Source organism: Oncorhynchus mykiss, chromosome 12 (genome assembly GCF_057628025.1).
Source record: "Oncorhynchus mykiss isolate SJ-2025 chromosome 12, ASM5762802v1, whole genome shotgun sequence".
Lineage (NCBI taxonomy): Eukaryota > Metazoa > Chordata > Actinopteri > Salmoniformes > Salmonidae > Oncorhynchus > Oncorhynchus mykiss.
Genome location: NC_143033.1, coordinates 45,965,471 through 45,977,676, shown reverse-complemented (window position 1 = coordinate 45,977,676; position 12,206 = coordinate 45,965,471). Strand labels below are relative to the sequence as shown.

Sequence of the window (12,206 nt, the reverse complement as noted above, 5' to 3'; positions counted from 1 at the left end):
AGCTGCGCTGCATGGGATAGAGGGGAGAAGGATGCAGGGAGTGATGGAGGGAGGGAGAGTGGTAGGAGGTAGAAGAGAGAGGGAATGGATGGAGAGAGGGTGAGAGACTGGGAGAAGAGAGAGAAAAACCATTGGACCATTTCAGTTTGTCTGTGATGTGTATGCCGAGGAACTTAACTTTCTCTCGACCAAACAGCCTCTCAGTCTCTGCTGTACACTAGCACCATTCATCATTGCTGTATTGAGTGGAGCACCACTATGTCCTGGTCACAGTCTAGATGGAGGTCAACCAAACAGCCACAACACCCTCATAACTCCTTGGCAGGATTGTCCCTCTTATCTCTTCAAGTGCCCAGACTCTTATTGATGGCCTGCCTGTGCCAGTTGGTGCTAACCTTCGTGCCCAGGGTGCGGCTGGCATCAGCCGGGGTTATCAAACTGTTTATTGTCCCCCCCCCCCCCCCCACATTGATATAGGAAGCATGTCTGCCCCGACGGGGTTGATGGTCCACAGAAATATACACACAGAAGGCGCACGCACCCTGTGCCCCCCACCCTCCACACACACACACACACACACACACACACTGCGCCCCCCACAGAGATATGTAATGAGCGAGGGATGGATGAGAGAGAGCTGGGTTAATGAGTAGGATTCCCTTAGGCCAGAGGCAAAGTTACAATGGCTTCAAAAAGTTACAATGGCTTCACACCCTTTGACTTTTTCCACATTTTGTTGTGTTACAGACGAAATTGAAAGTAGATTAAAGAAAACATTTGTGTCACTGGCCTACACACAATAACCCATAATGTCAAAGTGGAATTATGTTTTTAGAAGTTACAAATGAATAAAAAATGAAAAGCTGAAATGGTTTGAGTCAATAAGTATTCAACCCCTTTGTTATGGCAAGCCGAAATAAGTTCAAATCGAACACAACACATCACTGAGTACCACTCTTCATATTTTCAAGCATGGTTGTGGCTGCATCAGGTTATGGGTATGCTTGTCATTGGAAAGGACTAGGGAGTTGTCTTTTTTAATAAACGGAATAGCGATAAACACAGGCAAAATCCTTCAGGAACACCTGGATTAGTCTGCTTTCCACCAAACACTAGGAGATTAATTCACCTTTCAGCAGGACAATAACCTACAACACATAGCCAAATCTAAACTGGAGTTTCTTACGAAGAAGACAGCGAATGCTCCAGAGTCAATGATCAACAACCAATTTGACAGAGCTTTATTAATTTTGAAAAGAATGATAGGCAAATGTTGCACAATCCCGGAGTAGAAAGCTCTTAGAGACTTACCCAGAAAGACACACAGTTAAAATATTTTGTATTTTGTTGACCATTTTTTCTCTCTCAATTAAATCAATTTTTAATCCCACTTTGAAACACAACAGAATGTGGAAAAACAACTTGTGCTTTATAGCATAGGTTATTGTTATCTGTTTGGCTTCACAAGCCGAGTTTGTCACATTGCGACAATCTTCCTTGCCGCAAATCATGTGTTTTATGCCCAGTGCACACACGCAGAAACCTTTCCCTCTTTTCATCCCCCGACCACACACACACCTGATGATTCTCTCCTGTTCCCCCAGTACACATCGGCTCTGACGTACGACGGCGTGATGGTGATGGCAGAGGCCTTCAGGAACCTGCGTAGGCAGAAGGTTGACATCTCTCGCCGGGGCAACGCTGGGGACTGTCTGGCTAACCCCGCCGCCCCCTGGAGTCAGGGCATTGACATGGAGCGCACCCTCAAACAGGTATCTAGCACTGCATGAATTACCTCATTTCTGCTAACTCTATGATGTCCACAAAGGACAAACTGTCAACACTACAAACGGTTTCCTATGAAATGTTCTCTTATTTAAAATAGAACGAAGGTATACCTGCATTCTATGTGACTCTGATGATAGTGTTTTGTCCTGTGTACAGGTCTGGCTGCAGGGATTAACAGGTAATGTCCAGTTTGACCACTATGGACGCAGGGTCAACTACACCATGGACGTGTTTGAGCTGAAGAACAACGGACCCAGACGAGTAAGATGACTACTGGTCCACCCACCTAACCCCGTCATTTGAAAACATAATAACTATATGTTTAAATGTCTATTTACCATTTGTTTCATTTTATTCTCAATTTACATCACTGCCCATGCTTTCTAGCTATCACCATAATAACTACACCATAATACCACTATACCATAATACTTTGAATAACAAATAACTTTGTTTCATTTCATTTTCAATTTCCATGGTTTAAAATGCCAGAAGAGAGTGAACATCTGTTTATCTGTTTATCATCTTATTATTGTCTGTGTGTCTGTAGAACCTGGGTATCGTGTATTAGTGATGAACAGTAGCGTGAACAGTATACTCAGGCTTCGAGAATGTGTGTGTATTTTGCCGTGTCCTGTATATTATTTTCAGTGCTGTGTGTGTGTGTACGTGCAGGACTCCAGCCAACTACGGTACGTGAATAGAGTGAGGTGGAGCAGTAGAGAGTGATGGAGGAGGGAGAGGGGGATGAATTGGAGGGGTGGTTGGGCCTACCCACAGGCTGGCTCTGCATGCTTAGGGTCAAATACACCTATGCATACATGCCATCCCTTTCTCTCTCCCTTCCCTTCATCCTGCTCAATGGCAGACACCACCAGGATTAAATAAAACCCTGTCTAGGTTTATTATATACCATGTATAAAACAGTATATAACAATTTATTTGGCAGACATATTCACTTCCTTAGCTTGACTCACCTATTATATGACTCATATATGATTCATATACTGTATAATAAAAAACTAAACATTGTGCATTTTTATACATGACACAACCAAGCATACAATTTGTGCGACTCTTCTCCTTTGCTTGTATACACAGAATATCTCAGATAGTCTCATAGATCTTAACACCACATAATTAACACAAATATACTGGAAACGACACATACTCTACGGTGAGAAATCATGACAAACGCATTCAAACAACGAAGAAATCATACCACACACGCACGCACACACACACACACACACACACACACACACACACACACACCCTGGCCGTTTCACTCACTGTCCTCTCATTGTCTCCAGATGGGTTACTGGACGGATTCAGACAAGCTGGTTCTGATCCAGAATGAAGCCCTCAATCCCAACGAAATCATGGAGAACAGAACTGTCGTGGTCACCACTATCATGGTAAGACGCACTACAACCCTACTAACACACAAGCGCACGTGTACACACCACACACAGAGACACACGTGTGCGCCTACACACAAAAGAGACACAGACACACCCTCTAGCACACTCAAGTCTTAAGCTGTGTTTGAATACCCATACTAACATACGGTATACTACATACTTAATGAGTATATACTATATACTATTAGTTCGTTTTAGTATACTGTAAACGAACGGTATCCTTTCGGTTGAGCGTACTAGAGGTCTAGCGCTCTCAAGTCTTAGTGTTCTCCCCGGAAGAGCTTTACTCTACGTTCCTTCAGTCACACAAACACACACCTTATCCAAAACATCAACACTGGCACTGCAGATGCTTTTGAGATGTTGTTCCACTAGGTGTGATGTAGATTGTAAAAATGTCACTAAGTGCAGTACCTGCCATGACTCGTCTAGTCCCCTTTGTAAAATGCATGAGCTGCATTCTGTATCCTTGCCAGAAACTGCTACAGCCGCATTTTAACAGCTGTCAGTCCATGTGGCCAGACAAAGTCAGATTCTATTACTCAAACACACGGACACTCATATGCGCGTGCGTGCGTGCGTGCGCGCACACACACGCAAACGCACACACACACACATGTACTCTCAAAGCCAGATACACATTGGTGCACAGAAACATACGCACAACTCTCTGGGCCCAACTCTCTCTTCCACAGCACTCATTTTTTTCTCTTATTAGTAGGCCTACAGGACCCAACTGATACCTGTTTGCTTGGTTTCTGTTAGTTAAATTTGGACTAATACTGTAACCCTGTCTGTACCACAATTAAAAAGGGCCACCGGTTGCTTGGAATGTTAACTAAGGGTACTGAGAAGGCTTGATACTACTGAGCCGAACCGAGCCGAGCCAAAGCAAGCTGTGCTGAGCTGGCCTGGTTACGCATGCTTCATAGTTGCTGGAGCTGAGCTGAAAAGGACAATGTTTAAAGATCATTTCCACAGTTTGGCACAGTTTGGTTTGGGTCGGCATGATATTGTGAAAACGGTGAAGATGTGCTGTGTTTCTGAGTGGCTGACTAGATAAGAGGAGATGGAGAGCACAGGGTAAGAAAAGACAGAGTGAGTAGAGGAGGGATGGAAATGGGATTGGAGAGTCATACCTCAGCAGAATCCTCCTCTTTTCAGCCCCTGGTGAGGAAACCCATTTTAAGAAACTGAGAAACTGGACACAAGCAGAGCCCAAATGAAAGCCCATATTGGGAAACTGACGGACGGTATTGGACGTAACCAGAGCCAGAGTGAACCCCCTAAAGAAACAGACTGATGCAACAGAGAGCTGCGTCATGACTTCTAATGCACACCTTATTAGTTAACTGACCCAAGGGATGGATCTATCCAGAGCCAAAATGAACCCCCTCAAGAAGACACAAAATGGACACAGTCTGACCAAATTGTGTTTTTTTAGAAGGAGAGAGATAGGAGTCACAATGGACCCTTCGTCCTGCCTAAGGCCACGAGAATGCTTGTTCTTCTTATCAAACATCACATCCACATGGTTGTACTTAATGTGTGTGTGTGGGCTTGCGTGCGTGTGTCTCAAACAACTCTAGGATACAAATGTTCTTATTGCATGAATTTCCATGCCTGGCATATTCCAGGTGATTATGGTTGATACAGTATTTTATATTGAAATGGATGTTAAGATGATGTTAACAAACTAACATGAAAAATGCTCTGAGGCTGCTCTGAATCTGTGAGTTTCCATTCAGCTTTTGTATATAAGAGCTTCATACCTTCTAAAGCACTGCCTAATTTCAGCTCATACAAACCACATCACCACGCTTCCATAGAGCATGATAATATCAGTGTTTAACTATGCTGGCTGTCTGGGATAGCATCTGTAATGTGTGTTTGCGCTTGATAATGCACTTGATAATGCACTTGATAATGTTTGTTTACTGTAATACACACCAATTAAGCTTTTACTTCCGTATTACATTCTTTGCCAACTATGATAAGCCGAAACTGTAACTCAAACCTGGTTTGGTAATGCATTGAACCTCAACTGTACAGAAGTTTGTTATTGTCAGATACAAAGTTTATCGATAAAGTTTTGGGAGAGGATGGATGAGATATCAGGAGTAGGGCATCATCAGTTGTTATGTTTCCTAATATGTATGCCGTCTAGGAGCTCCCCCTTGATTCACCTATAGTGAAGTGTCATTCACACTAAACTTTGAAAAGAGCCAGGTAGCGTCTGTTCAGCTGTTTGTCATGTAAATATGCAATTATTTCTGATGACAAGCCTTCATTTGGACTGGTATAGTAATCCTTCATCCACCGTGGTAGCTCTGAATATGGCTCAACTCGAGACTGATAGTAAATTCCTTTGTCCGTCGCTCGCCCGATTCATAGGCTATATTCTTCAAAGCGTTTCACACAAAAAAGCCATTAAAATTAGTGTTAAGTCAGATAATTAAAATACTTTATCACAATGGCACTCTGACTGAATGTATTTTGGCTTGGGGCTGCACACCTTTTTAGGCCTACAGAACTGAATGTCTCGTTATGGTAGCGAGGTAAACGTCATGTTTTAACCTTCTCAGAGCGTACATGGGACAAAATTGTGCCAAACCCTACAAGGGACCAAGGGGAAACATTTCCTAATGTCTTTAGGACGTCCCCTGTTTGCTGATTGGTATGTCAGAATCAGAAAGGTATTTAAGAACTAGAAATGAGGGTATGTCAGAAATCAAATACCCATTTCACCCTCAAGGCAACAGAATGGTGTTTTATCCCAACCACAGCAGCTGGGGGGGACTTACTGATAGCACTTGAACCTCAGCTGAGAAAGGACCTTGGACATTTTCATATAGCTTTTTCTACATAATTCTTGAATGTGCTCAATTTATTAAATGTCATGCAGCCAAGTGAAAAATAAAGGTTTGAATTGTGCAATAAGTGGTTGGTGATGACTGGGACACAGAGGAGCTGTTTTGTGTGTGTGTGTGTGTGTGTGTGTGTGTGTGTGTGTGTGTGTGTGTGTGTGTGTGTGTGTGTGTGTGTGTGTGTGTGTGTGTGTGTGTGTGTGTGTGTGTGTGTGTGTGTGTGTGTGTGTGTGTGTGTGTGTGTGTGTGTGTGTGTGTGTGTGTGTGTGTGTGTGTGTGTGTGTGTGTGTGTGTGTGTAACTTTAGCAGGGAGTCACCATTGAGACCAGTGTCTCTTTTTCAAGGGAGCCATGCACATACAATTTCAAAAACATCTAATACAATTGAAACAACTCAAATTAAGCACAGACAAACATAAATATACATAATATACATAAAGACACAATCAACTAAAACAAACACATTCTTCATTATAACATTCCTCTGTCCACTCTCTAAATTGGCCCAGGGACAATAAGGCCCTATGTGTATTGTTTTTAGAGAAAAACTAAAGGCCGATTTACAGTACCTAACTCTGAAGACACCAAAGGAGTCTCCAGTGGTTTTAATATCCTTAAGGGGACTAGAAGTCCTCAAAGGCTAGTAAAACAAGAACAATTCCAGGGATTCGGGAATATTTCGCCAGCACCCACATGGAAAACAAGCTACAGTGAACAAAAATTGAAACGCAACACGCAACAATTTCAAAGATTTTCCTGAGTTATAGTTTATAAGGAAATCAGTCAATTGAAATACATTCATAAGGCCCTAATCTATGAATTTCACATGACTGGGAATACATATATGCATCTGTTGGTCACAGTTACCTTACAAAAAAAGGTAGGGGCGTGGATCAGAAAACCAGTCAGTATCTGGTGTGACCACCATTTGTCTCATGCAGCGCGACATCTCCTTCGCATAGAGCTGATCAGGCTGTTGACTGTGGCCTGTGGAATGTTGTCCCACTCCTCTTCAATGGTTGTGTGAAGTTGCTGGATATTGGCTGGAACTGGAACACCATCTTCGTACAAGTGGATCCAGAGCATTCCGAACATGCTTAATGGGTGACATGTCCGGTGAGTATGCAGGCCATAGAATAACTGGGACATTTTCAGCTTCCAGGAATTGTGTACAGATACTAGCGCCTTGGGGCTGTGCATTATCATGCTAAAACATGAGGCGGTGGATGAATGGCACGACAATGGGCCTCAGAATCTTGTCACAGTATCGCTTTGCATTCAAATTGCCATCGATAAAATGCAATTTTGTTCATTGTCCGTAGCTTATGCCTGCCCATACCATAATCCCACCGCCACCATGGGACACTTTGTTCTCAGCGTTGACATCAGCAAACCGCTCGCCCTCATGACGCACATCTGCCATGTCCCCGGTACAGTTGAAACCGGGATTCATCCATGAAGAGCACACATCTCCAGCGTGCCAGTAGCCATCAAAGGTGAGCATTTGCCCACTGAAGTCGGATACGATGGCTAACTGCAGTCAAGTCAAGACCTTGGTGAGTACGACGAGCATGCAGATGAGCTTCCCTGAGATGTTTTCTGACAGTTTGTGCAGATATTCTTGTGCAAACCCACAGTTTCATCACCTGTCCGGGTGGCTGATCTCAGACCATCCCGCAGGTGAAGATGCCAGATGTGGAGGTTCTAGGCTGACGTGATTACACATTGTCTGCATTTGTGAGGCCGGTTCGACATCCTGCCAAATTCTCTAAAATAATGTTGAGGTGGCTTATGGTAGAGAAATGAACATTACATTCTCTGGCAACAGCTCTGGTGGACATTCCTGCAGTCAGCATGCCAATTGCACACTCCCTCAAAACTTGAGACATCTGTGGCATTGTGTACTGTAACAAAACTGCACATTTTAGAGCAGCCTTTTATTGTCCCTAGCACAAGGTGTATCTGTGTAATGATCATGCTATTTATTCAGCTTCTTGATATTCCACAACTGTCAGGTGGATGAATTATCTTGGCAAAGGAAAAATGTTCACTAAAAGGGATGAAAAAAAATTGTGCACAGAATTTGAGCGAAATAAGCTTTTGGTGCATAATAATTTTTGGTGATCTTTTATTTCAGCTCATGAAACATGGGACCAACGCTTTACATGTTTCGTTTATATTTTTTCCAGTGTATTTTAAGCTTAGTGGTTAGGGTTAGAATTAGAGTTAGAATTAAGGTTATGGGTTAGAGAGAAAGAGACATGGAGTGCTTTGTTTGGTGAATATAACCCTAGTGTGATTGGATGTTTAAGGTCAATATATAGCCAAGTATATAGTCTAGAGCCATCATTATGATGCTTCTTGTTGTACGTACTCATCATCTATCAGACAGACTGCATCTGTCAATTTGAATGTCAACTCACATGCATTTATTGTCTTCAATATATACGTGTGTGTGCAGATGTATCATGCTCATACAGGGCACAAGGGCACGTGCCCCCTCAGATTTGTCCTCTTTTAAAACATTTCAGTTGTTTAATTAATTACTCAACTTCATATTTAAGCCCAAGTTTGACGTAATTATTTATAAAAAAAGATTTATCAGCGGTATTTTGCAGAGGGGTCACACTGACTGGACCGGGCAAAGTGTACTCCCCCCCCCCCCCCCCCCCCATTCTCCCTTGTAAGTGATTCCTTCCAAGGTGCAGCATGGAGCAAAGAGGAGGAGAGAGTGTATAGTGATGGGCAGGACTCCCAGGAGGTATGTTTGTACATCTATTTGATCAAGCTATGTAGCCTATGGATACTTTCTTGATGAATAAATAAAACAAAAATGTTTTGTTGTTTTTCTAACACTAGCCACCCAGCAAGTTTATGATGTTGGCTTTCTGTGGCAATTTTAGCATGTGAATCTAGGTGGGGCAAACTCCCCACTTTTTTTTTAGATGCATGCCAGCAAAGCCACTACACAACACAACACTAAACAATACATTAATTGCACTATAACGGTGACAAACTGTGCCCACAAACTGTTAGATAAAGCTGTCCCAACACCTTACCACTGATGGCTATCAGCAGAGCCTTGTCAGGCAGCAAAACAGTTCATTCAGCCTCTTTTACTGCCCTATAAATATATATATATATATAATTCAGAACTTTTGAAATGTACAGCGACAGAATTCAGAACATGGGCCGTTCTTACAGTATTCTCCCTGTACACCAAGTCAGAACCGTTGGATAAATAAAGGGGGCATATAAGCAGACAACGAAAGCTCTTAAAATATTTGATGATAACATTTATCTAAAACGGGCTATGGGCTACATGTGCACCACCAAGTCAGAACAGTAGGCTAAGTTATGAGGGGAAAAGGGACCACATTATTAGGGTGAGGCACATGGGCAACTAACATTTTACTACAAAACATACACTTAGTATTGCTTTCTTAGCTACAGTATACATACATATCTCCCTGGTATGTTGCAACAGCATACATTTTTGGACTCACCTTGTGCTGTGCTCATTTGAACAGGAACTCACTGAAGTCAGAGATTTCCCAATTCCAAGATTCCAGTTTTGAATGCAGCAGAAGTCATGCTGGATTGACAGCATGGCCAATATTGAATGTTTATCCTTTTAAGCTTGGAAATGAGACCCTTAAATCCAGACTTGGGACCCACTCCACTGAATAGCAGGCTAGTGATTGCATTGCAATGCTTGCAGTTAGCCACTGATTCCTCCCAAACAACTCATTGCTGAATGTCCAATGGCCGATGAGCACCAATACGTTTTATCTATTAGTTGATAAACTTGTAAATTAACTTTTGAGAAAATGGCCTTGGAATGTTTTGGTACTATTACTGGAGAGCCCTTCTTTGTCTACACCCATTCAGCATCATTCACACCCTCTTAAGCTTTAGCCCCACCCATCTCTTTAAGGGTTGATCTGAGCGTTCTGTACTAACAACAGAAGTCAAGAACCCAAGCTAACTTGCAAGCTGCTTCCAGGCACAAATGAGAGAGCAGCTCACTGAACATTACTCGCCCTAGCAGAGCTGGTTAGGCTGTTATGTTATCCAGAGCGTTGGTGACTGTAACTGTGCTGTCAGATTGTTGGTTTGTATATTCAGAGCGGTTCGCTCTCTGAGCGTTCAGAGTGCACTCTGGACACTCTGGCCGATGAGTAGGGTTAATACGAACGTTCTGACCTCACAACAGCAGTCAAGCACCCAAGCTAACTGGCTAACATTGGCTAACTTGTTAGCTACTTCCAGACACAAATGAGAAAACAACCCTCTCTGATCATTTTAGTCACCCTAGCAGAGCTGGTTAGGCTGTTTTCATGTTATCCAGAGAGTTGGTGACTGTAACTGTGCTGCTGGCAACAATTTAATTACTGTTGTCAGTTAAGAACAAATTCTTATTTACAATTACGGCCTGGGAACAGTGGGTTAACTGCCTTGTTCAGGGGCAGAACGACAGATTTTTACCTTGTCAGCTCGGGGATTCGACCTAACAACCTTTCAGTTACTGGCCCAACGCTCTAACCACTACGCTTCCTGCCACACCCATTTAAAAAAAAGCAGTGTTAGATGGGATTACCAAGACATACTGACCAGCTGGCAGACCAATCCAAACTCATCTCTCGGCAAGTCCAGCCCACTCATTATCTCAGCCAACCATGGCTAGCAGGAATGTATTTTTCTGTGGCTAAACCAACTAGACTGGTAATTTAACCATTGTATTCGTATTTACAGATGGCATACAAGTTTGTTGTGAAAGTTCACATGTTCGAGAAGGCATTTCTGCCCAAAAAACTATTTTTTATGTTCAAATGGCTCTCCTGGGAAGTAGTGTTCCACGACATACACCTAGTTTCCTGAAACAGGTCACAGAATTTGTCCGTAGATTGTCGACTTGATTCATGATGACTGCTAGCTAAGATTTTGAAAGTATCAGTACAATCAAAGCTACTGTAGATATATAACGTGATTTGAAATAATTTTATCTGTGGTCAATGACCTTGAGCCTTCTTGGATGGGCACTTATTTTATTTGTTTAACCTTTTATTTAACTAGGCAAGTCAGTTAGGAACAAATTCTTATTTACAATGACGGCCTACACCGGGCCAATTGTGCGCTGCCCTATGGGACTCCCAATCACAGCCGGTTGTGATACAGCCTGGATTCGAACCAGGGTGTCTGTATTTACACCTCTAGCACTGAGGTGAGGTGCCTTAGACCTCTGTCTAAGCGGTCTAAGCGGTCTAAGGCACTGCATCTCAGTCCTAGATGCGTCACTACAGACACCCTGGGGCTCTACCCTTAGATTTTGCTGTGACGTAGTGTCCCCATGAGTGACAGAACACTGAACCAATCACGGCGCAACTAGAGAACATGACCAACCCCTACACACCGCATTTTCCACTGGCTGTCCCACCACCACAGAAAGCACTGAGCTAGGCTGAAACACCTGCATTTTGGAGCTGCCTTACTCCAGAAAGCAAAAAAGAGACCAAGTTTGGATGTGGCTTTATTAACTCGATGTTTTTGTTTACATTGTTTGCAGACTGATATACAGTGCCTTGCGAAAGTATTCGGCACTCTTGAACTTTGCGACCTTTGATAGAGACATACCCCAAGCTACTTACAGCTGTAATCGCAGCAAAAGGTGGCGCTACAAAGTATTAACTTAAGGGGGCTGAATAATTTTGCACGCCCAATTTTTCAGTTTTTGATTTGTTAAAAAAGTTTGAAATATCCAATAAATGTCGTTCCACTTCATGATTGTGTCCCACTTGTTGTTGATTCTTCACAAAAAAATACAGTTTTATATCTTTATGTTTGAAGCCTGAAATGTGGCAAAAGATCGCAAAGTTCAAGGGGGCCGAATACTTTCGCAAGGCACTGTATGACACGTTTTAATGCCAAAATAACATGCAACAGGTGGGGCTCAAAACATTCCCAATCTCCTAACCTCATAACGAGCCACAAAGCCATTTCAGGCTATCGATCAAGTTAGAGTAGCTTGTTTAACCATATTAGCTGGCATGCCTGCTGGCAAGGTTGCTAGGCTTTAGAAAAACAAACATTTACTATGTGTACTGAATAAGACTCACATTATTTTAATT

General features: G+C 42.7%; 1 protein-coding gene across 5 annotated transcripts in view; it reads left to right on the top strand.

The window, feature by feature from the left end:
* Positions 1–12,206, top strand: part of gria4b (glutamate receptor, ionotropic, AMPA 4b) — a 162,736-nt gene that overhangs the window by 100,274 nt on the left and 50,256 nt on the right. For all 5 annotated transcript variants that reach the window (XR_016485092.1, XM_036937640.2, XM_036937641.2 and 2 more), the window contains exons 7-9: positions 1,605–1,772; positions 1,945–2,049; positions 3,102–3,206. Coding sequence is in view for 4 of the 5 variants with exons in the window: in XM_036937640.2 (XP_036793535.1) it covers positions 1,605–1,772; positions 1,945–2,049; positions 3,102–3,206 (378 nt within the window). In the remaining variant the exon portion in view is untranslated. The remainder of the gene's footprint in view (positions 1–1,604; positions 1,773–1,944; positions 2,050–3,101; positions 3,207–12,206) is intronic.